This window comes from Gouania willdenowi, chromosome 21, assembly GCF_900634775.1.
Source record: "Gouania willdenowi chromosome 21, fGouWil2.1, whole genome shotgun sequence".
NCBI lineage: Eukaryota > Metazoa > Chordata > Actinopteri > Blenniiformes > Gobiesocidae > Gouania > Gouania willdenowi.
Genome location: NC_041064.1, coordinates 28,353,830 through 28,377,886, shown reverse-complemented (window position 1 = coordinate 28,377,886; position 24,057 = coordinate 28,353,830). Strand labels below are relative to the sequence as shown.

At 39.4% G+C, this 24,057-nt stretch overlaps 1 protein-coding gene across 6 annotated transcripts in view; it reads left to right on the top strand.

Annotated features, from left to right (window-relative positions):
* LOC114455327 (inactive dipeptidyl peptidase 10-like) overlaps positions 1-24,057 on the top strand; it is a 146,839-nt gene that overhangs the window by 84,668 nt on the left and 38,114 nt on the right. For 5 of the 6 annotated variants that reach the window (XM_028436493.1, XM_028436494.1, XM_028436490.1 and 2 more), the window contains exons 6-9: positions 13,270-13,322; positions 13,472-13,553; positions 14,578-14,695; positions 22,197-22,348. In XM_028436493.1, the coding sequence (XP_028292294.1) occupies positions 13,270-13,322; positions 13,472-13,553; positions 14,578-14,695; positions 22,197-22,348 (405 nt within the window). Of the gene's footprint in view, positions 1-10,673; positions 10,726-13,269; positions 13,323-13,471; positions 13,554-14,577; positions 14,696-22,196; positions 22,349-24,057 lie in introns of those variants that run through there. The other variant, XM_028436495.1, reaches the window with a different exon arrangement.

Genomic DNA, 24,057 nt, shown 5'->3' with positions numbered 1-24,057 from the left:
CAATATCCAATCTCCCTTTTATTTCCAAAATTCCTGAAAAAGTCATTGCAGGTCAACTATGTGATCACCTACATAGGAACATTTTATACGGGAGCTTTCAGTCTGGCTTTAGAGCCCATCACAGCACAGAGATTGCCTTAGTAAAAGTAACCAATGATCTCCTCTTAGCCTCAGACAGAGGGTTGGTCTCAGTTCTGGTGCTCTTAGATCTCAGTGCAGCCTTCGATACAGTGGATCATCATCTACTGCTGCAGAGACTGGAAAGTGTTTTTGGGATTAAAGAAACAGTGCTGGGTTGGTTTAAATCCTACCTATCAGACAGAACCCACTTTGTTCATGTTAATAATCTGTCTTCAGCGCACGCCAGAGTTAATCATGGAGAACCACAAGGTTCAGTTCTGGGACCAATACTCTTTACATTATATATGCTTCCACTAGGTAACATTATCAGAGAACATAATATAAATTTCCAGTGCTATGCAGATGATACACAGCTTTATCGCTCAATTAAATCAGATGAAACTCATCAGTTATTTAAACTCCAGGCCTGTCTTAAAGACATCACATCCTGGATGAGTCACAACTTTCTCCTTCTTAATCAGGATGAAACCGAAGTGATTTTATTTGGTCCAAAACACCTCAGAGATGAATTATCAGAGCAAATAGTGTCTCTGGATGGCATTATTCTGTCACCCAGCACCACAGTAAAGAACTTAAGCGTTATCTTTGATACTGACTTATCCTTTAATTCTCTTATTAAACAAATCACAAGGACAGCCTTCTTCCACCTCCGTAATATCTCTAAAATCAGCAATATCTTGGCCCAGAGTGATGCTGAAAAATTAATCCATGCATTTGTTACATCTAGACTCTGCCAGGATGTTCTAGTAACTCACTAAAAAGTCTCCAGTTAATTCAGAATGCTGCAGCTAGAATATTAACAGGTACTAACAAGAGAGAGCATATTTCTCCAGTATTGGCTTCTCTTCATTGGCTTCCTGTAAAATCTAGAATAGAGTTTAAAATTTTCCTGTTAGCATACAAAGCTCTACATGATCAAGCTCCTGTGTATCTTAAAGACCTGTTAGTGCCCTATCGTCCAGGCAGATCACTCCGCTCTCAATCTGCTGGTCTCCTGGAAGTTCCTAATGTATCTAGAAGGAGAACAGGAGGCAGATCATTCAGCTACCAAGCACCTCACCTTTGGAACCAGCTCCCAGTCTTAATACGGGAGGCTGCTACTCTCTCCACCTTTAAAAGTAAACTCAAAACCTACTTATTTGCTAAAGCATATACCGTATAATAGCGTTAAACCTAAACACAAGGAAAAAAGCTCTAAACTTAAAAATAGGAACTAAGAACTAAGATTATATAGTAGAACACCAACATTATATTCAAACATGACCCACCATCTACACATAGCTCCAATGGTCTGCAATGAGATGTTTTGTCCAGGGACACGGTTGTGCCAGGTTGTAGACAACCCACCACTTCTGTTCCTTGTTGCATACCCATCGTACTGCTCACACTGCTTCACACCATTTACACTGATATCCACCCCAAATATATATATATATATATATATATATATATATATATATATTTTTTTTTTTATTTTTTTTATTTTTTTCCTGCAGTCTGTACCTTCTGCTCGCCCTCCGGTCTCTTTTCTGTTTCAGGTGTCTTGATGCTGGAGAGCTCACGGCACAACTAATCTGGGACACTTGGATGGGCTGATCAATGGTTTGCGGCTCAACTAGTCTGGGACACTTGGATGGACTATCCTTCTATCCTATACTGTTTGTCCCTCTGTTCACTAACCCCAACCAGTCGAAGCGTATGGCTGCCACCTCTGAACTTGGTTCCGCTGGAGATTTCTTCCTATAAAAAAGAGGGAGGTTTTTCTTCCCACTGTCGCTAAATGCTTGTTCATGTGAATCTTGTTGGGTTCTTTCTTCTTTTTACTATGGACTTTATATTTTGTTCAGCGCTTTGAGATGACTTTGTTGTATTTTGCGCTATATAAATAAAGTTGAATTGAATTCAATTAATAACACAAGTTAAACAACATGATGAGGACACAAACATTTAAATACAGCATCCCTTCAGTCACACACAGTAGGTCCACAGTCCAAATATAGATGAATGGAATGACATCACGACACGTTAGTTTGACACAAACTTGTGCTGATTCTGGTCGTATTGAGTCAGTCGCACAGTCAGCATTAAGAGCATCTGTAATGATAAACATGCACATCAAAATCAACTTATTGCCTTTATCTGCTGTACTTATGCAGGTGTAGTAGAAGCTAAGTAGCTTAGCAAAGGCTAATACTAACAGTCATTGTTAAGCAATAAAACGTCTTTGATAATTACCTGTGTTCACAAATGTCGCAGATTCCTGTGACTCCGATGAAGACGATAGAGTTGTTCAGCTGAGTATTTACATAGGATTGGATGGTATTCATACGATGTCAACAGTCAAAGCATAGGCTTCATTATGGGACAAGCGCTCATGGGTAAACTGCTACGTAATCAGTAACGTATTGACGTATTGAGGTGACGCAAGGACGTGGCCCCAACTTACCGCTGCTGCGGTGGAAAATCAAACCGGTTCTTCAGCTAAACAGGACGAGCTCTGAAGTAGCTCGAGCTCCAACTATAGCTCCGAACGAAAAGCCCGTGCTCTTGGTGGAAAAGCCCTATAAGTAACTTGCTCTTAGTGCTCCCCCTAAAGGTCCCTTTTGGTTATGTCAATGTCATAAAAACTCCACACACCCCGTCGTCTGACCCACCCCACAGGTACATGCGCACCTTTGCTCTCCCAAGATGGTAGGAACTGATCACTGAAAAATCCTAGTACAACAGTGACACTAATGGTGTTTTCACACCTATAGTCCCATGTGAACAGTATGAGGAAGAGAGACAAGTAAAACTAGAGCTGCAAGCAATTATGAAAGGAGGCCAAGCCTTCCCGCACGACTCGGCTCCCAGGTTTTGAGGAGCCCATGGAAGTAGGTCACAAAGGATGATGGGCTTGGGGCGAGCATCTGGACACAGGCCAATGTGCCATTTGCTGTGAACAGGTGGATATGAAGTTTTGGGAGATGTGATTTAAAATGTAAAAGTTACAGGCCAAAATGCGTTTGCACCCATTATAGCACCACCTAGTGGCACACATTTTGGTATGGGTGATCTGTGTGGTCTTATATATGTACCCTGTAAATTTCACAGCCCTCAACATATTACTTCAGCTGAAATAAAGATTTGTTTAATTATATGTTATGTTGTAATAAGCCACACCCACTTTGACCAATGGCAATTATCTAGATACGGCCCCAGGAGCACCCAAGATCATACCTACCAAATTTGGTAAAAATCGGTCGTGCCATTTAAGAGATATAAATTTCCCATATTTACAGCGCCCCCTAGTGGTGTAAATTATTAAAATTGTGCTCATACCCTCACAGTCACATGCCAACCAAGGATCTCAGATTTGGTGTTGTTAATATTTTTTTTTCAGTTATGCATTTTATAGCAAGCTAGAAAAATTTACTCTGTAATTGTTTGCGCATATTTTGCCCCAACAAAATTCTTTGCTGTACTTTAGATCAGGTCCAACTGAAGACTCTACGTGACAAGTTTTACGCTGATTGGACAAAATCCCAAGGAGGAATTTGAAAAAGTAGGGTTTGATGTGTAGTGACTTACAAAGAGCAATATTTCGTGGGAGTGGGCGTGGCCTGTGTCAGATGCTGCGACTCTATGTAGGGAACACGGGGATATGAAGTTTTTGAAATATGAAAATCTGAAAGTTAGAGGCCAAAATGTGTTTGCAATTATAGCGCCACCTAGTGGGGCAATTTTTGGTATGGGTGGTCTGTGTGGTCTTCTATATCTACCCTATAAATTTCACAGCCCTCAACATAATAATTCAGCTGAAATAAATGTTTGTTTATTCATATGTTATGATGTAATAAGCCATGCCCACTTTGACCAATCCCAAATAACTTTGAAATATGGCCTCAGGAGCCAAATTTGGTAAAAAAAATGGGTCTTGCCATTTAAGAGATATAAATATCCCATATTTGCAGCGCCCCCTAGTGGCCTACATTATTCAACTTTGGCGCATTCCCTCAGAGTCACAATACAACCAAGGATCTCAGATTTGGTGGTGTTAGCATTTATTTTGACCAAGATATGCACCAGTTCGCGTTTTTATAGCTAGCTAGAAAACTTTACTTGTTAATAATTTGGTCATATTTTGCCCGAACAAAATTATTCCTGAACTTTAGATCAAGTCCAACTGAAGACACTACGTGCCAAGTTTTTAAAATAAATGAATGATGTGAGAGTGATACGGAAGGGAGTGTGGAAATGTGTGTGATGTGTTTGTGTGCTGACAAAGCGGCTCTGAAAATGGATGGATGGATGCATAGATAGATAGCTGCCTGACAGAGCGCTGGGTTGCGAGTGTGTGCGTTCCTGTTGCCGCAACAACCATGTGTTTGTATTGGGCTAGGCAACGCAAATTTATTTGTATAGCGCATTTCATACTCAAGGCAACTCAATGTGCTTTACATGATAAAACATTCAATTGTTTAAAATCAATAGGAACATTTAAAATCTTCAGTAAAATCATCAACAAACACATGACATCAACAACATGACCAAAAATCTCTCTCTCAATCATATGCAGTAGAGAAAAAAAGTGCCTTTAACTTTGGCTGCCGTAAAGCAGTACGTCTTGCCACCGGGTCGGAGGGAGGAAAGTTGCAATTGCTGTTTTCTAGCCAGAGACAGCAGGGGGGTGATGAAAGAACACCCAATCACCTCATGAACACTTGTATTACCCTCACAGGGACTACGAGAAGTAATTATTAAGATGAAAAAGTTACTTAGTTCTGCATTAATTTTGATTAAAAATTGTTCACATTGGATACTGACTTCAGCTCTGCTGCAGTTTGTTCCACTTCTTTGCAGCATAGCAACTAAATGCAGCATCACTATGTTTACTGTGAACTCTGGTCTCCACTATCTGACCTGTGTCCATAGATCTGTGAGACCTGCTGGGTTCATACCTGACTAACATCTCACTGATGTATTCTGGATCAAACCCATTCACAGATTTATACACCAGCAGCAGAATTTTAAAGTATATTCTGAGGCTGACTGGGAGCCAGTGTAAAGATTTTAAAACTGGAGTAATGTGTTCTGACCTCTTTGCTCTGGTTTGATGCTCTTTTGGGGGATTCCTGTCAGAAGACCTTTACAATAGTCCAGTCTGCTCTAGATAAAAGCCTGTTTCTCCTGATCTTTCTGAGTCATTAAACCTTTCACTTTGGAGATGTTCTTTAGGTGGTAGAAGGCTGTTTTTGTAATAGATTTGATCTGCTGAATGTCAAATCTGAGTCAATCAGAACACCAAGGTTTTTTACTTGGTCTTTAGCTTTTAAAGATTGAGACTCAAGATACTTGTTGACAGCAGTCCTCTTTTCCTTGTTACCAAAGACAATCACCTCCATCTTGTCATGATTTAGTTCAAGGAAGTTTTCACTCATCCAGCAGTTTACTTTTTCTAAACAGTCACACAACGCCTCTATGGGACCATGGTCATCTGGGTTCAGTGATAGATATAGTTGTGTGTCATCTGTGTAGCTCTGATAATCAACTTTACAGTTCTGTAAAATTAGTCTTAAAGGAAGCATATAAAGGCTAAACAGAAGGGGTGGTTTGTTCTGATGTTTGACCTTATTAATTGTATTTTTTCATTGAAATATACAGCAAATTCATTGCATTTTCCAGTTGGCAGTAATTCAGGGGCTATCTGATCTCGGGGCGTTGTGAGCTTTTCAGTTACAGAAAACAAGGTGCGAGAGTTGTTGACATTTTAAACAATAATTTCAGAAAAGTATTGCTGCCTCGTTTGAACAAACAACATTTACGCTCAGCTCTTCTACAATCAGATTTCAAATTCTGCATTATCGCAGTCCACCTCCAAGGTGTTTTCTGTGTGTTTGGTTTTCTCTTAGTTTTGATTGGAGCCACCACACCAGTTTAGGTCAGTATTATGACTCAACATTAAGAAAGACACTGGTAGGCCATTGGCTAGCTTTTCTCCCGTGAAGTTTCATTCCAGGAAATCAGAATTAAAATATCTACATATTTTGAAACACTAAAAAAACATTATAATATACTGTAAGTTTCCATATGCAGAAATCCTGCAGTTTTTGAGTAATTTGAGTGTGAAAGTGGAACTGTTTGACTTGTGTGGCATAATTTTGAAGCTCACGTGACCTAGTTCTAACCATTTACAGCATTGATTGGTCAGAACTAGGACAAGACTGACAGTAAACAGTGATGGCAGCCTCCTGTCGTATGTCACCACATTATGAAAATACTGCTTGCTGCATGCTTATCTTAGATCACTGCTGCGAGAACACCAGTGTGTTAACTAAAGCAAGATGGGACACATTTAGAAAAATTGCAAAAGAGTTAATATCACTGAAAGGGAAAGAGTGCAATGTCGTGTTGCCGATCACACACATCAATCAATCAATCAATCAATCTTTATTTGTATAGCGCCAAATCATAACCAATGGTATCTCAAGGCACTTTACAGTAGAGCAGTCTTAAGGACGGACTCTTCATTTTGTGGATACACACATATGCATATATACGTATATACACATACATATGTATCCCACACCCAACATGAATTCATCATGGCGGCAAGGAAAACCTTCTGTTAAGCAGCAGGAACCTTGTGTGGATCCCATTCCTATGATGAACAGCCATCCACGTTATGCTGTGTTGGGTGTGTGCAGAGGAAAGGGTGGAGACAGAGCCGCTGAGTCTCTGTAACTCCACACTGAGGATCCCACGGACCTGCAAGACAAAAGCCAGAAGGAGTACAGGAGCAAACACACAAGGGAGTAAGCAGACATAGAGGGAGTGTTTGAAAGAGGAATGGGACCCTCTCCGGTCCCTCTCTAACCTAAATGACCTCTCTCTTAACGCCCTCTCCAACCTCTCTCCAACCGAGCATGCCAGACCCCCCCCCCCGGCAGTCTATGCCTATTGCATCTTAATTATGAGCTATGAGCTGGTTCCTAACTAAAAGCTTTATCAAAGAGGAATGTTTTGAGCCTAACCTTAAAGGTAGAGAGGGTGTCTGCCCCCCGAACCGTGGTTGGTAGATGGTTCCAGAGAAGTGGGGCCTGATAACTGAAAGCTCTTCCTCCTATACTACTTTTAGAGATGAATGGAACAACGAGTAGTCCAGCATTTTGAGAGCGTAGTGTTCTGGGGGGATTGTATGGCACTACAAGCTCCTTGAGATAGACTGGTGCCTGTCCATTTAGGGCTTTATAAGTGAGAAGAAGAATCTTGAATTCTATTCTATATTTTATGGGAAGCCAATGCAGAGAGGCTAATACAGGAGTAATGTGATCTCTTCTCCTAGTTTTAGTCAGTACACGTGCTGCAGCATTTTGAACCAGCTGAAGTGTCTTAAGCGACTTGCTCGGGCAGCCTGCTAAAAGAGAATTACAATAATCCAGTCTAGAGGTAACAAAAGCATGGACTAGTTTTTCGGCGTCGCCCTGAGACAGGATAGATCTGATTTTAGCAATGTTACGGAGATGAAAGAAGGCAGTTCTTGAAGTTTGTTTTATGTGAGAGTTGAAGGATAAATCCTGATCAAATAGAACCCCAAGGTTTCTAACAGTTGTGCTTTGTGCCAGAGTAATGCCATCTAGGGCAGTTAGGCTAGCATAGGTTTCTCTAAGGTGTCGCGGGCCCAGTACAATGACCTCAGTCTTGTCTGAGTTGAGAAGAAGAAAATTTTGGTCCATCCAGGCCCTAATGTCCTTTAGACAGGCCTCAAGTTTAGATAGCTGATTTGTCTCACCTGACTTCATTGATACATACAGTTGGGTATCATCAGCATAGCAGTGGAAGTTAACAGAGTATTTTCTCATAACATTACCAAGGGGGATCATATAGATACAGAAGAGGATTGGACCTAGCACAGAGCCCTGAGGAACCCCGTAGCTTACTTTAGTGTACACAGAAGACTTATTATTCACGTGTACAAACTGGTACCTATCAGATAGGTAGGACTTAAACCAGTTTAGGGCAGTCCCTGTGATTCCAAGTAATTTCTCTAATCTCTCTAGTAGAATATAGTGATCTATAGTGTCAAAAGCTGCACTAAGATCTAATAAAACCAGCACTGAGAGTCGTCCTTCATCTGAAGCCCAGAGTAGATCATTAGTTACTTTAACTAAAGCAGTCTCTGTGCTGTGTTGAGCTCTAAAGCCTGACTGGAAGTCCTCGAACAGGCTGTTGTTTTGAAGAAATTCACAGAGCTGAGCTGCCACAACTTTCTCAAGAATCTTTGAAATAAAAGGAAGATTAGATATAGGCCTGTAGTTTGCTAAAGTGCTGGAATCAAGAGTAGGTTTTTTGAGAAGGGGTTTGATTACAGCTACTTTAAAGGACTGTGGCACGTAGCCTATTGATAGGGATATATTTATTGTCTCCAACAAAGATGGGCAGACTAGGGGAATAACTTCTTTAAACAGCTTAGTTGGGATCGGATCTGAAAGGCAGGTCGATGGTTTGGAGGATGAAATAATAGAGTTAAGTTCCTGAAGTCCTATATGTGTGAAACAGTTTAGGTTAGGCCTATTTACATTTAATGGTACAGCAGGCCCAGGTGAAGGCAGGGAGTGGCTAATTTTATCTCTAATCTTGTGAATTTTATCGTTAAAAAATGTCATAAAGTCCTCACAGCTGAGGGCTAGAGGAATCATGGGCTCAATAGAGCTCTGACTTTGTGTTAGCCTGGCTACAGTGCTGAAAAGGTACCTCGGATTATTTTTATTTTCTTCAATTAGTGAGGAATAGTATGTAGATCGACTATGTCGTAAGGCTGTCATGTATTTACTATGGCTTTCTTGCCAAAGTATTCGTGACTCCTCTGTTTTATTGGAGCGCCACATTCTCTCTAATTTACGGGTTGTTTGTTTGAGTGTGTGAGTTTCAGAGCTAAACCACGGAGCTTTCCTCTGACGTTTAATAGTTTTTTCCCTCAATGGGGCAATTGAGTCCAAGGTGGATTTTAGTAGACTAGCAGAGCTATCGACAAGCAGATCCAGTTGAGAGGGGTTATAATTAATATCATAGTTATTTATTGGATGGTGCACTGAGTTTAAGGCAGCAGGAATGGCCTCTTTAAATTTAGCCACAGCACTGTTGGATAGATTTCTACTTGTAACTATTTTATTGCACAGTGCGAGATCCTCTAGGATAATGTTAAAAGATATTAAAAAGTGATCTGATAGCAGAGGATTTTCAGGGTAGACTTTTAGTTCATTAATATCAAGGCCATATGTTAGAACAAGATCAAGAGTATGATTTAAACGATGAGTAGCTTCATTAATAGTTTGAAAAAAGCCAACTGAGTCTATTAGGGACATAAAGGCTGAGCTCAGGCTATCACTATCTTTGTCCACATGGATATTAAAATCTCCTACTATCAGTATTTTATCAGAACTGAGGACTAAGTTTGATATAAACTCAGAGAATTCTGATAGAAATTCAGAATAAGGGCCTGGAGGACGGTAAATTATCGCAAATAAGACTGGCTGGCAGGTTTTTGATTCGATATGAGATAAATTTAGAACCAGGCTTTCAAAGGAAGTGTAACTGGCCTTTGGTTTAGGATAGATTAGGAGAGAGGAATGATAAATAGCTGCTACACCACCTCCACCGCCTATGTCTCGTGGCATATGAGTATTTAAATGACTGGGAGGAGTGGCTTCATTTAAACTAACATATTCATCTTGATACAGCCATGTTTCAGTTAAACAGAATAAATCAAGGTTATTTTCTGAGATAAGGTCATTTACTAGTAGCGATTTGGATCTCAGTGATCTAATATTTAATAGAGCACATCTAATGGTTTTATGTTTTGGTGTTTCTAGATTTGAGATTTTAATTTTTTTCAGATTTTTATAATTGATAGCTCTTTTATTTGATTTTATGTTAAAATCATTGTGAAATATGGGTCGGGGGACTGACACCGTCTCCATAAAATAATATTCATCACCATCACAACAGTTGTCATGGCGATGAACACAGCTATCCTGATAGCAATGGGAGGGAAACTGTCCTAAGGCAAGCGCAGAGGGGCGTGGAGGACTCCGCCTCTGTAACATGGTCTCATTCATGAGATGTCATAAATGTGCCATGTTTTCTGATAGTAGAGATGCTCCCTCCAAAGTAGGATGGATTCCATCTCTTCCTATCAGGTTCGGTTTTCCCCAGAAGGATCTCCAATTATCAATGAAGCCCACCTCGTTTTCTGGACACCACCTCGATAGCCAGCGGTTAAATGATGACATGCGGCTATACATGTCATCACTGGTCAGATTTGGTAAGGGACCAGAGAAAATTACGGAGTCCGACATTGTTTTAGCATAAGCACAAACTGATTCAATGTTCACTTTGGTTGCTTCCGACTGACGACGTCGGGAGTCATTAGTGCCGACATGGAGGACTATCCTATCAAACTTACGATTACTCTTTGCCAGCAACTTTAGATTTGATTCTATGTCGCCCGCTCTGGCCCCTGGGATGCACCTCACGATGCCCGCTGACTTCGCTAGTTTCACGTTTCTCACTATGGAGTCGCCAATTATCAGAGTTTGTTCCCCGGTGAGTGTGTTGTCCTCACAGAGGGGGGAGAACCTGTTTGAGACGTGAACATGGTGGTGTCCCGAGCGGCTTTTTGACCTTCGACTATGCTTACCACGGACAGTAACCCACTCATTGCTGGCCGGGGGGGAGGCTAAGCTAGAGCTAGCACGGTCCGCACCGGCTAGGTCCTGCTTGCTAGCTTCGGTTTTGGTATCAGGGGTGCGGAACCGCTTCTCCAGATTGTTGATCCTCGCCTCCATATCTAACAGTACGCTACACTTTATGCAACTACCATTGTCCCTAAAGGAGGACGAGGAGTAACTAAACATCTGACACACCGGGCAGGAGAGCGGAGGGGAGGAGAGAGAAGCCATAGGTGCTAAATTTAAGCTAAGCTAAGCTAAGCTAAGGACAAAAGGAAGTTTAAAGGAGATTGTACTGCCTATAAGAGGCGAGATTGCTTTTTACTTAACCTTCGTACGTTTAACTGTACGGTAAAAAATTAAAACAAGTGTTTTCAAGGCTAAAATATCAATGACAACAAGTTTGATTAGAGTTAGCAGAACACAGTAGTAGAGCGCTGCAAACAGCGGTAGAGTGTAAACAGGAAATGATCGATACGTCACCACGTCAGCACGTCACCAGCACGTCAGCACGTCCACATGTTGGACAGTGAGTACACAGAGCTGAAAATTTTCCCTCACTACCATCCGTCATGTCACAAACATTTCACAAACAAACGACAGCAGTTTTAAGCCAGACAAAGACACCAAAATCAAGAATCGGGTGGTAGTCCTTCTGATGTCGCTTAGGCCTATGACTTAGTCTTAGTTTAAGTGTGTCTTGTTATATCTGGAGTTAAAAAAAAACACAGTATTTGAGAAAAAAAAAAAAACATCATAGCAACAGTGGAGCATGGTGATGGCAGTGTGATGATCTGGGGCTACTTCACTACTTGAAGACCTGGAAGACTTGCTGTGATTGAGAAAACAAGGAATTGTGCCATTTGCCAGAAATTCCTGTAGGTAAACGTCCTGCCATCCCTTTGTGCCTGACAGCTTTGTGCAGCAGGACAACAAACCAAAACATACCAGAAAATCAATTTATGAATGGCTCAAATGAAACCAAATGGCAGTCTGGAACTCTATCCATATATATATTGAGATGCTGTTATGTGACCGTAATCAGGCAGTTCATGGTCAAAAACCCTCAAATATGGCTAAATTAAAACCATTCTGAAAAAATTATTTTACAGCGATGCAAAAGACTTATTGAAAATCTTAGAAGGCAAATATTTTTTCATGAGGCCAAAATGGTTTTACTACCCCCTCCAACCACCAACCTGTATATATTGCAAAATTGTGAGGTTAAATTTTAATTAGGAGTTTAATACAGTTAAAATACAGCCTATTATCGATGCTATAACAATGTTTTTAATCACTGAAATGTAAATGTTTATGTATATACTGTATATATATATATGCTACGGCTGCACTTTTTATAGAAATGGTTCTTTCATGACCAGGAGCTACTTTTAATGATATTTATATTGACTGTTACACAGCAATTTTAGTTCAACATACAAGATGTCTTGAACTAAGGTCCTTGCATTAGGCTTATCAATTATTACGCTTTTCACATTGCATTTAAGAAATGTGATCCCACCACACATTGGAGATAAGAAAGTGGGCCCCTAAGGTGCAAATCTAAAGATAGATCAGGGCTGTTCACACGATCTAGGAAAACTCATTAACAGTGCAGCATAGAAAAGGCATTTGTTAGAAAACCATCTGTAATAGAAGCAGCATGATAAAAGATGAGAAAACAATTAGGCTGTTGTGATTTTTTTTAAAAAAGGCTTCTGGTCATTGCTTTTCAACATTGTTGGTATCAATTAATGCATGTAACCTTATGCACAAGATAAACATAAAACCATCACTATTACAGTGATGAATGTAATGTTGCTGTAAATACTAATCAGATGGTTTGATTATGACTTGAAATTATAGTGCATGCCAATTTTAGAGACCATTTTAAAATGCAAGACAACTCTTAATTAGCTTACTTAAAATTCCGTTAGTAGAATTTGTTCGCATCATTTCTTCTCTTTAATATCAGGTGCTGTCATTTCATTTGGTTTTTAGATATTTGTACTTTTAATTTCATTAGAAAGCTAGCAGACTACAGAGTTTACAGATATCAGTGATGATTTACACGCAGTTGTTATAGTATTATAAGTAGAGCACTGTTTGACACTCCTGTTGTACAGTATTGTGGGGCGTTCACACACTCAACAGGACAGGTCCTGTTGTCTTGTCCTGACAACAGCCCAGTCTCACGAAGTTTGTGACAATGACTTGAAATGGGCTGTTGCATGCCTGGCAAAACAATTTCCGCATATTTTGTGCTGCCAAGCACGCAATTATTTCATGTAATTTATGTTTAAGTGCTGTGTGACCTGAGAGAACTTTACACACATTCATTGATCTATAGAATCATCAACCCTCTCCCTATATACTGTCCTCATGAATTGTTGTTTTTTCCTCCTCTGACTGTGTTCAGGTGTACCAGTACTCTTTCTTAGCTTCATATCTGATCTACAATCTGCACACAAGGTAAGAAAGAAACATTGAATAAAATGTAAGGCACATAAAGTGTTAGAAACCCTAACTGTAGAATTTAACACAAATTTTCTGGTTTACAGAGATTGACGTAAACACAATGCTACGTACTGCTGATCGTAATTACGTAATTTGTTTTTAAGGGAGGTGCGAGAGCTCAACCCTCCAGAGGTTTCTGACTCAATTCTCCAGTTTGCTTCCTGGGGGGTTCAAGGTCAACAGTTGGTAAGTAAAGACTAACAAATGTGATTATACATGGAAAAAAAAGCTGCTATTCATCCAACCAACTGAATGCCTGAAACCAAGTGGGAGAATCTAGCTTTGCAGAGCATTTTAAAAAGGTGACTATAAAGGGCACTGCAGTTATTCTTGTTTCACGAATATAGGTAATGAATGAGATGATGCAAAAACTCCCACCGGCATTCTGCCTATGAAAACCAATTAATTAAAGTTCAAACAATAAAATACATAAATAGCTATCAGTTAAATTGTTCAACTAAATGAAAAATGGGTATCGAAGTGGAGGCTGTGCTGATGCCCACAATGAATTAACGGTTAGGTTTCCAAATGTGACTGTTTAAACATTTTAAAGGGTGTTCCTCGTGGTATTATAGATTTTACTTTTTATTCAATCAACTAAACAATAAATCACTCAGTAAAACATATTATGAGCAAAAGAAATTGTAACAAAAGCAATGGCAGACATGTAGTCAGGCTTCATTTAGAGAGTAAGAGCTGGCTGCAGCTATAAAGGTGTAACTCAGTACATTATTCAGTGTCTTATGCAATAGACCTACAGGTGTATAATTTATTGCGCTCACAGTCATCTTTACTCCAAGCTAAATGTTGATCATAGAAGGCTCCTGTCTTGAGAGAACGGCCTCGCTGACGTTACAGTAAATAATAATTTTGAAGAGGAGCCAAAACATTTTTACTAACCATGTTGGAGACAAGAAAAGTAATTAAGCTTTTGTTTGCGTGTTTATTTTGTTTCCTCAGTATATATACCTGCACTCTGGAGAAATCAAGGAGCCCTGTAGCTGTGTATCTGTGCTGCTTAATGACAAACAGTCTTGATTTCTCTCAAATCTTTAATCACAAGAGCTGATGCATGTCCAATTTTGTATATTCAGTGCATCTCTCATATAGACAGTCATCTAAATCTTCTGGGATTTCCCATATGTAAGATCCAATCTGCTTATGGTTTGTGGGTTTAAAGGTAGACCTTTATTTACTCTTTATTTTACAGCTATACATATTTGAGAACAACATTTACTACCAGGCAGATGTACAGAGCAGCTCATGGAGGCTCACATCCACTGGACTAGAGGTTGTCTTCAACGGCATCGCTGACTGGCTCTATGAAGGTATGACATCCAAGGCCTGAGACATTTTTGATTTTAACAGATTAATGTTTGTTTCAATTGAAGGCCTGATTTTATTAACTTATTAAATTTCTGCATTCAGAAAGGATCAGCACGCATTAGTCAACATCATCATCCGTCATCAATGTTTCACTTGATATTTAGTAGTGTGCAGTGACGTGCCGTGAGCACTAGGGTTGGGTAGGCAGGGCGTTGCAAATCGAGACTACCAATGTCAACACCAATGACAAATCCATATGTTTCTGCTGGTTAGTGTTATTCTAACAAAATCAACATCATAAAACACCATTAAAGAAACATAAACAATTATTCAATAGCAGCCTCCAAATTCTTTCAACAAGATATCTCTCATTACACGGCAGCTCATCCATTGTTTGTGTTGGAAACACAGAAAAATGGAGAAAATGGCAACAACTCGAAACAGCCTCAGTGAGGCTCATCCACAAAGTCAATCCTTCCTTTTGTACCATTCACTGGGGAAAGTATGAAACATTTTCTGACCTTACCTTTGCTGAAGGTCTGTTAACTCAGGTGTTGGTTTCCCATCTTTTAAAAGCTGTTGTTGTTCCTCAAAATAAAATTCCTTTATCATCTCTAGCGCTGTCATCCTTTCTGGAGTGTTATCCCGCACCCACTCGCTAGAGAACATAGCAGCAGCGACGCGGTATCAATTCTCTAATGCACTGTGAACATACGTATAGCATTTAGCAAAGCACGGTTACGTCCAAAGGCAGCGTAAGAGAGCTGCCTTTGTATGTGAAGGGTTTTCATCTTGGGGAACCGACTGCACATGCAAAAACACATAAAAATACTCTATGGGAACAGATGCAGAGCAGCAATGTGCTTTTGGGAGAGGGTGTGGCCTCCTCCTGCCTTACAGCGGAGTGAGACTCTGCAGTGTCTCTGCCGTACCAGAAAATAGCGATGTTTAGCCAATTGGGCTATGAGTAGCACAAAATGTTGACACTTTCAAACTTATAGGTATTGTAGGCTATCGGAAATGGAAAAATAAATAATTTACAATTATATTATAATTAAAACAAATAATCAAAATATCAATTCACCCTTGGGTAGGCACTGCCTACCTTGCCTACCCTGACTGGTGTGATCAAACTGGATTTACGTTGTACATAGTAGGGCTGTAGTCAACCAAGGAAATGGTTGGTCGACCAAGACTATGGCACACGTAGCGATTTGTCGACCAAAAAAATAAAAATAAATAAACGGAGAATGAATGAGCAGGTGCAGACAAGGATGAGACATATTTTATTTTGGCATTTTGTGATGCCAATTTGCTTTTAAACACAGACCATTTATGATATGAACCTTATTCCTTGACCACAACGCGACAAAGCAAAAGGTACGACAGACATTAGGTATTTATATAAGAGCCCGACCAATTAAAACCTATTTTTTCCTCATATAAATGACATATTTATGTTTGTTTTAGTGGTAAGCTTGCTTTTAAAGGGGACATATCATGCTAAATCCACTTTTTTAGCCCTTAAATGCATTTTGTTGTATATTTAGAGTGCTTAGAAGTAAAGAAAAAATCAAATTAATCTCTTCAGGTGCTCCGTAGATATCTTTATATTCTGTTTTGCTCATATTTTTCAATCTGTTTCGATTTTTCTATTCTCTATTACGTTTTTTGAACTATTACATCACAGTATTTGCAGCGGAACTGCCAAATTAGTACATCAACTCCAGGTCCAACGCTTTATTTTGTAGTCCAAGTTCAAGGATGCCGAAGTTACGAGAGGATAAATCAAAATGTTTGGTTGTTGGATGTAGTAACCCACACGCTTCATTACACCGTCTCCCAGCATCAGAACCTTTTCTAAGTGCCTGGTTGAGTTTTATTTTTCACAGAAATGTACCCACATCTGTGGGTAAGGTCATTTTTGTGTGCGTGAAGCACTTCAAGGATGACTGCTTCAGCAACCTCCACCATTATAAAGAAGGATTTACAGAAAGACTTTGTCTGATTGAGGGTTCAATTCCTTCTATCTTTGGAGACGACGAACAGAACACTTCGGTAAGCTGTAAATAACGCTAAAAAGTGTGATGATAAGACGTCCCTGTCATTGTTTTGTTAGCATTAGCAGTTGCTAATGATAAGACGTCCCTGTCATTGTTTTGTTAGCATTAGCAGTTGCACTGTCTTCATATGTTAGCGCTGTGTGCTCGTTTTAGATCCTTGATGATATGGCCTACGTGATTTAATTTAAGTCTAAAGTTTTCATTAGTCATTTCATTTTGCCATTTTTGTCTTTGAAAAGACTGTATTAAAATGCATTTCGTGACGTTAGCTTGGCGCTAGCGTTAGCTCGGTGCTTGTGTTAACTCACTTGTTAGGGTTCTGCAGGTTCATCATCTTCATTTTCATCTCGCTCCGCTGGGTCCGACTCTGACTCGAACATGTAAGGCTGGATGGACAAGTATTCCGTTGTTGACATTTTTTAAATAACCTCCGAATAAAAAGTTTATGCACTGCTACATAGCCGTATCTCTTCTATCAAACTACAAAAATGGCCGAGCAGGGTGGAGATGAACCGAGTGTCACCTGAAGAGGGGGCGGGGTATGGAGTGTCTCATTTGCATTTAAAGAGACCGCACCAAAACGAGTTGCTCTCAGAAGCACATCAGAAAACGGGTAGAAAAGGGGCCTGTGGAGCTATAATAATGAGGAATTCAGAACCAAGCATTGCAGTTCCGCTTTATATAGACCACAACTGTATGATTTATATGTAAAAAGAAAGGATTTAAAACCATGATATGTCCCCTTTAAACAATAAACAATGTCCACATCAGAGCACGGGGAAACAAATGCACGTCAAACACAGGTGCGCAGTGGGCGCCGCTGCGCCAGAGACAGCAGTGGATCTCTTTACATAATCCACATATCAAATATAAGGATAATCCATGTTCTTGTGCAGAAAAAGGAATGATTTAACAGTGGATGCTTGTGCTTCCAGAAATTCCTCTGTTAACTCGTTCCCTCTCTGCTCTGCTCTGATCTGCTCTGAGGACAGCGCTGCGCTGACAGCTGAAGTGCAACACTTTTTTTTTTCAGCCAGCACTCACTTAAAGCAGCTGTTGCTCGACATGAAATCATGTTTAGGCATTAAATTATATTTGATATTTAATCCTTATCACCTATATAAGTGCATTGCATTTTTTTTTTTTTAAACGGTATTGAAACTGATGCTGGTCGACCACGATGGCATCGACCAATTAGTTGACTAAACGACTAAAATTTGCAGCCCTAGTACATAGTATGAAAATAGTTTGACATCAGTCTGAGCAGCATGGACAGAAGTCTGAGATCTGTCAGTTTCATCCGTTGGTGTGCTTGTGTTACTCCTTGTGACAGCGTTAGTTTGAATAGATTATTTATGAGTCCCTTTTGCGATTTTATGAGTCCTTGTGGATTCAATTAAAATAGTTGAGTCCAAATTTCTAGTGCAATATAATGTTTCACCTTCTTGAGGCAATGTACTTATTTCAGGTTCAGAAGCGCATAAGAAAAAAAGAAGTTGAGCGTAAGGCCAGATTTGAATGGGAACACCTACAATTCAGGGTCGCTCCACCCAGAGTGCGTAACTGGGATGAAGGTGACTGAATTAAGTTCAGGGGCAGAATAGCATGCAGCCAGAAACCTCATAAAGAAACCACTCCATGCTTTAGATAAAAGTATTGAAGGTTTTAAAATAGTAAACTTTCTGTTAAATTTTGGTCTTCAGAGGCTTTTTAGGTTCGGTTTTGGGGGTGGATGATTATTCAGTCTCGCTGAACAATACACCAGCATTCTTTGACTATTCACACCTCATTCACACATTTTTGTTACTGGTTTGGGTTGTTCAGTGGCGACAGTTACTGTACATGATGGTTTTTTTAATTTGTGCGCAAAACAATACGAATTAACTTAAAGCAACTTTAACCAAGTTAAGTGTTTACAAGAAAGAGGAATTTTCTAATTTGGAATTTTAAACTGAATAAACCAGCCACCTAATTCCGAATTAACTTTAATTAGGAGTTATGGTTTACAAGGTCAGGTTAAAGAGGAATTAAGTTTAATTTGCTTTAAAGAGGAAATATAGGTCCCATGTAAACTTGGCCAGTTTCCCGTTAAAGTCAAACACGCACGACAAGTTGTTTCACAGTAGTGACGCTCGTCGTCGTCAACTCATCAGATGAAGGGCATACGAGCACCCCGCGCCTACTAAAAATGAATCTGTGAATGAACAGACTAAAAGACTACTATAACATCCCACTTCACTTCATACATACCAGTTAAGTTAATTTCTTCATTACAATACATTTGAAGACTCCATATAATGTATTTTTTTAATAGTAATTTTATGTATTCCATGTTTTGAGAGCAGCTGCATTATTCATTAAAATTAAGTTTAGTCCCTTGTTTTAAGTAAAAAAAAATGTAATGCATTTGTTTTTTGACTTTTTTGCAAACAGCCAGTGGCTGCAGATGAACCTTTTCAAAAGCTAGATATTACTCATTGATATTGCTCAGATGTTTCTTCCTGTATCCTGTGTATATCAATGTTTTTTCATACATCGTTGGATTTATGAGTTATTAGGCAATCATTGGTATCAGAATTATCAGCTTTTTAAACCCCCAAATATTGGCATCGCCTGCAAAAATCCCAAAATGGGCGGGCTCTAGTATGACACTAGTTTTGACATCTTGTGCTTTTAGTGCCTTATTCTATGAATAAAATAATGCTGATTTCCAGTAATAAAAGTTTTTCCATATTCTTTAATTTAAAATCATATTTTGCACTATCCGCCAAGTGCCGCTGCTGAAATGCAGCGGTCCGAGATACGTCTGAAGCACACAAAAGTTGGATTTCTGGAGAAGCACGCTTCAAAAAAATGTTTACCCTTCATGCTCAGATGAATCCAAGCATGAATTGCAAATAGGCATTCCACTTGAAGGATTCATTCAGCCTTATCGATAAGAACTATAGAGGACAGATATGGATTCCATTCTCCTCTGTAATAAGACAGAACGCTCTGGCTGCACACACTTCAAAGCTGCTGCTTTATAGTTTACACAGTGGTAAAGACAGATGTCTGTTGCATATCCAGACAGATCCACATTATAAACAGTGCAGAGCGTGTGTGCGCCTTGCGCACTTCTTCACTATGCGCTGACACACTCATCTGTCACAGTTGCTTAACTCATTCAGTGTCAGCTATTCTGCAATTTTCTACCCCCCTCAGTGCCAGCTGTTTTTGAGCATTTTGACTGATTTTTAAAGACCCACAGAATATTTTCTACTATGACTATCTGAAATCTGACACCAGATTCTGAAAGATTGAATCCTCTACTTTCATCAAAAAATGTTTCTGGCTTGTTTCGCTCTTTTGTAATCAGCCGTTGAATAGAGCAAGTTTTACACAAAGCTTCAGTTTCAGAGCAAAAAGCTGAGAAAAAAGCCTTTTTGTAAAAAAAAACCCTGTCAGTGACTTTAAAGCTTTTTTTTTTTTGCTTTAGTGACAACTCTAACATCTGAACATTGTTTCCTTATATAAAACAAAAAAAAAAAAAAAACACACAGACCGGGCTTTTGATGGCAAAATTGTTATTATTTATCCATCTGGGTCAGAGTTGAATGGATTTCTTACTATATTTTCGCGTTCCTCCAACTTTCTCTCCCGTCAGTCTGTACAGACGCAACTTCCTCCTCCTCCCAGACATGCAGAGTTTCACTGCTTACCCCATTTTTTATGGTTTTATCTCACAATTGCCACACTATCCATGAATTCCACACTTGCTCTGGTCGGAGTGCGCGCTGCTGGGAACGTCAGCTCTGCACGTCAACTTAAACTGTTAAATCACTGGTTAAAACCAATAACTAATACCTGAAAATTAGACAAAAGAGTCATGTTTTTTAATCTCTGGGGTAAAAATATGGACACATTTCATTAGTAAGCCCTTTCACACTCATTAAAATCTTGCTCTCGTTCAGTTTGCGTGCATGAGGTCAAAGGTCAAGAGGGGTAAAATCTTAGATTATTTTTCCCATTGGAGCGTTGATTCCTTGAAAGATTTTTTGTGGAAACATAGTATTGGTCTCCAAGGTAGAAATGCTGAGTTAGCTGCTAAAGCTAATGCTGCACATTAGCTGAAAATTCAGGTGTTTCCTGGTTTTTTAAACAGTGTCCAATCAACTGATGTGTGCGGTTTCACTTATCGGCCTGTTTAGTGTCCATCTTGTGCACCTGCTTCAAATCATGGACCTGGTTCATGAATGGTGTACCTTCTAAATGTATCTTTTCAAAGTGAGAACACGTACTGTCCTTTTCACACTCGGAAATCTTGCTTGTTCCATTAATAATAATAATACATTTTATTTATAAGCACTTTTCAAAAACTCAAAGACACTTTATAGTTGTTAAAACAATTACACAAATCAAAAAAGAAACTAACAACAATAAAGGTAAATACAGAAAATATATAACTGTCATAAGTTAAAAGCTTGGGAGAAGGAGTGTGGAAGCAGACGAGGTCTGTCGCTTTAACACTGCTTCTCCCATTTGTTTTACAAAAGTGCTTGGATACGTGCATCAATCCCGGGTAAAGTCCGAATGTTGCCCGCTGGAAACCCAAGTAGTTGTTTTTTCATTCACCAGGGGTCACCTGTGTGGAAGTGAGGGAACTGTCCTCGCTTCCACACTGCTGCTGAGCTGCTCCCATTGGTTTTTAAAAGTGCTTGGATCGGGCCGAAAGTGGCATCAGCAGAATAGAATCAGAAATGTTTTATTGGCCAAGAAGCTGTTTTTGTGTCTGGAGGTTCTGGTCCTGATGGAGCGAAACCTCCTTCCAGAGGGGAGAGATTGAAACAGTTTGTGACCAGGGTGGGAGGAGTCGTTCACAATCTTTCCTGCTTTTTCCTGCCCTGGTCCCACCTCTAGTCTGAACATGTGTATTATGAAGAATATAAACACTATATTACACTAAATATGTCTGGACTAAAATTACAAACACTGTTAGGTTGGAAATTAACAAGGTGAACAAGCTTGTTGACGTTTATATCCCTCTCAACCTATGAACCCCAGGTCGCGCATGCGCAGTTACAGAGTATGAAGGCTTATTCATTCATTAGTATAGGTGGATTAAAATTTAAGTGACAGATTGAGATTTGCTTCTTGCAAGCACCATTTTCCTTTAATCTCAGATGTCCAACAATAAACAATACAGCATTTTTGTTGCTGTTATTCTACAATAAATTAATCTGTTTGCCTAATTCGTTTCATACAATTAATCCAAGCACATATAGAAAAACATGTATAAAGGAATCAAAATGATTAAAAATTACAAGAGCAGGACTCCAGCTTTAGATATGTTTTGTAATGTTAGTTACAAAACATCATGGTTGAACAGGTTGATATTAAAATGATTGGGTCTGCCCTTGTGTATTTGTTTTTCTAATGTGTAGTTTCCTCTCTTCCTCAGAGGTATTGCATACACAAGTGGCCCACTGGTGGTCACCTGATGGGACCAGACTGGCCTACCTCACCATCAATGACACTCTTGTTCCTAAAATGCTCCTTCCCTTCTTCACTGGGTCTCTCTACCCCAAAGGAAAGACGTACCCCTACCCAAAGGTAAGTCCAATAACGATTTGTTTTCCTGTGCATAGTTGTATGCAGAGGTGAAAATAACTAATTGTAAGTACTCACGTTACTATAATTGAGTTGCTTTTATGGGTACTTGTACCTATTTTGAGTATAATCAGTAATTTCACATGTACTTAAGTACGTTTTAAATGTAAAGTAATATTTGTTACATGTCTACACCCAACCATTACTGAGTAAATTATTATTATTTGTTTTAAAATGATCAACGGGCATTGTGAAACTACAAAAAATGAAATGACCAGACAATAGTAAAATGCATCACATCATAGCGGACCCACCAGATTAAGAGTAATGCACAATGCCAAGACAGCATTTAATAGAGGTTATTTTTTCAGTTTGAGAGTTCATAAATGTAGCTATACGTAGAGCCTGAGAATGAGTTTATTTTGAATTAAATTCATTGGTGTTATTTTATTTTTAAAAGAATTGTATGTTTTGACAAAGTTTCATACAGACTAGTACAGTGCTCGTCAGAAGTATTCATGTGGGCTCTTAAGTAAAGTTTGAAAGTTGGACGTACAATGAGGTGTGCATACTTTTGTAGTTTATAAAAGGGTATATGTGCGGGTGCAATGTAAACTAACGTGTGCGATTTCCCTGGTTTAATTCTATGGGACATGCACATGATAAATTGATATAGAAAGTTTGCACCAATGCGGCGGTTTAGGTAGAATCATAGATAAAAGACACATTAATTCGTACAAATAAAACTTATTTATTTAGCATTTAACATTTCTTAGTGCAGGGGTGCTTATCATCCAAGTTTAGTAATTCGTAATTAATATTCAAACAGATGTAACTTAGCGAGGAGACTGAGAATAACTTAATCTATAAATCGTGTGTGGCTCACACTTCCAGAGAAAACATGGTGTGTGTGTGTGTGTGTGTGTGTGTCCTCCGTTGGTTTTCTCTCACACACGCGTGCTGCTGAGAAATGTGCAGCTTTCAACACAGCAGCCATTGCCGTCAATAACTTCCAGGTGAGGTCTGTCCGGTCTAAATAGCGTACGGTCAAACTAACATGAAAATAAACATTTCGAAATGTCATCACCAAATAAAGAACAGTAAAAAAGTATTTTTCCTCAAAAGAGAAAAGAGAAGCCCACGGGAGCTCATGCATGCACCGGAAGTGAGCTGTGCAGTGAAATAGATATAGATAGCGCCCCCTCACACCCTGAGGTCAAAAGCTGAATAGGTTTCATTTCGGGGCCGTCCAGAAGTGAAATAAAATTAAAATAAACCTTTTTAAATGACCAAAATACTCCACAATAACAGATACACACACTCGGGGTATTTGGAACCCGTTGACCAAATTTCAGGTCGAACTCGCACCGCGTCGGGGAGATATTTGCTCCACACACAGACACACACTCACACAGACGGTAGATGCATACATAATTAAAACACTCTTTTTTTCAATTAAGAAAAGAAAAATTATGACAGAACTTACCAAACACTGGGTACACAACATTATAGACATTTCAGGACGCACTGTATGCTGATAATGTAAACCTTAAAGATTGGTCCTTACTGCATGGTGGCAGAAGGTAATAGATGGGAAAAGACAGACACCAAAGTGACAAAAACTAATCTGTTTATACAAAGCCAACAACACTCTTACAACAAAGAGTGTTGCTTTCCTTTTAGATCCTCTCCAACAGTCAGTCTGGCACATT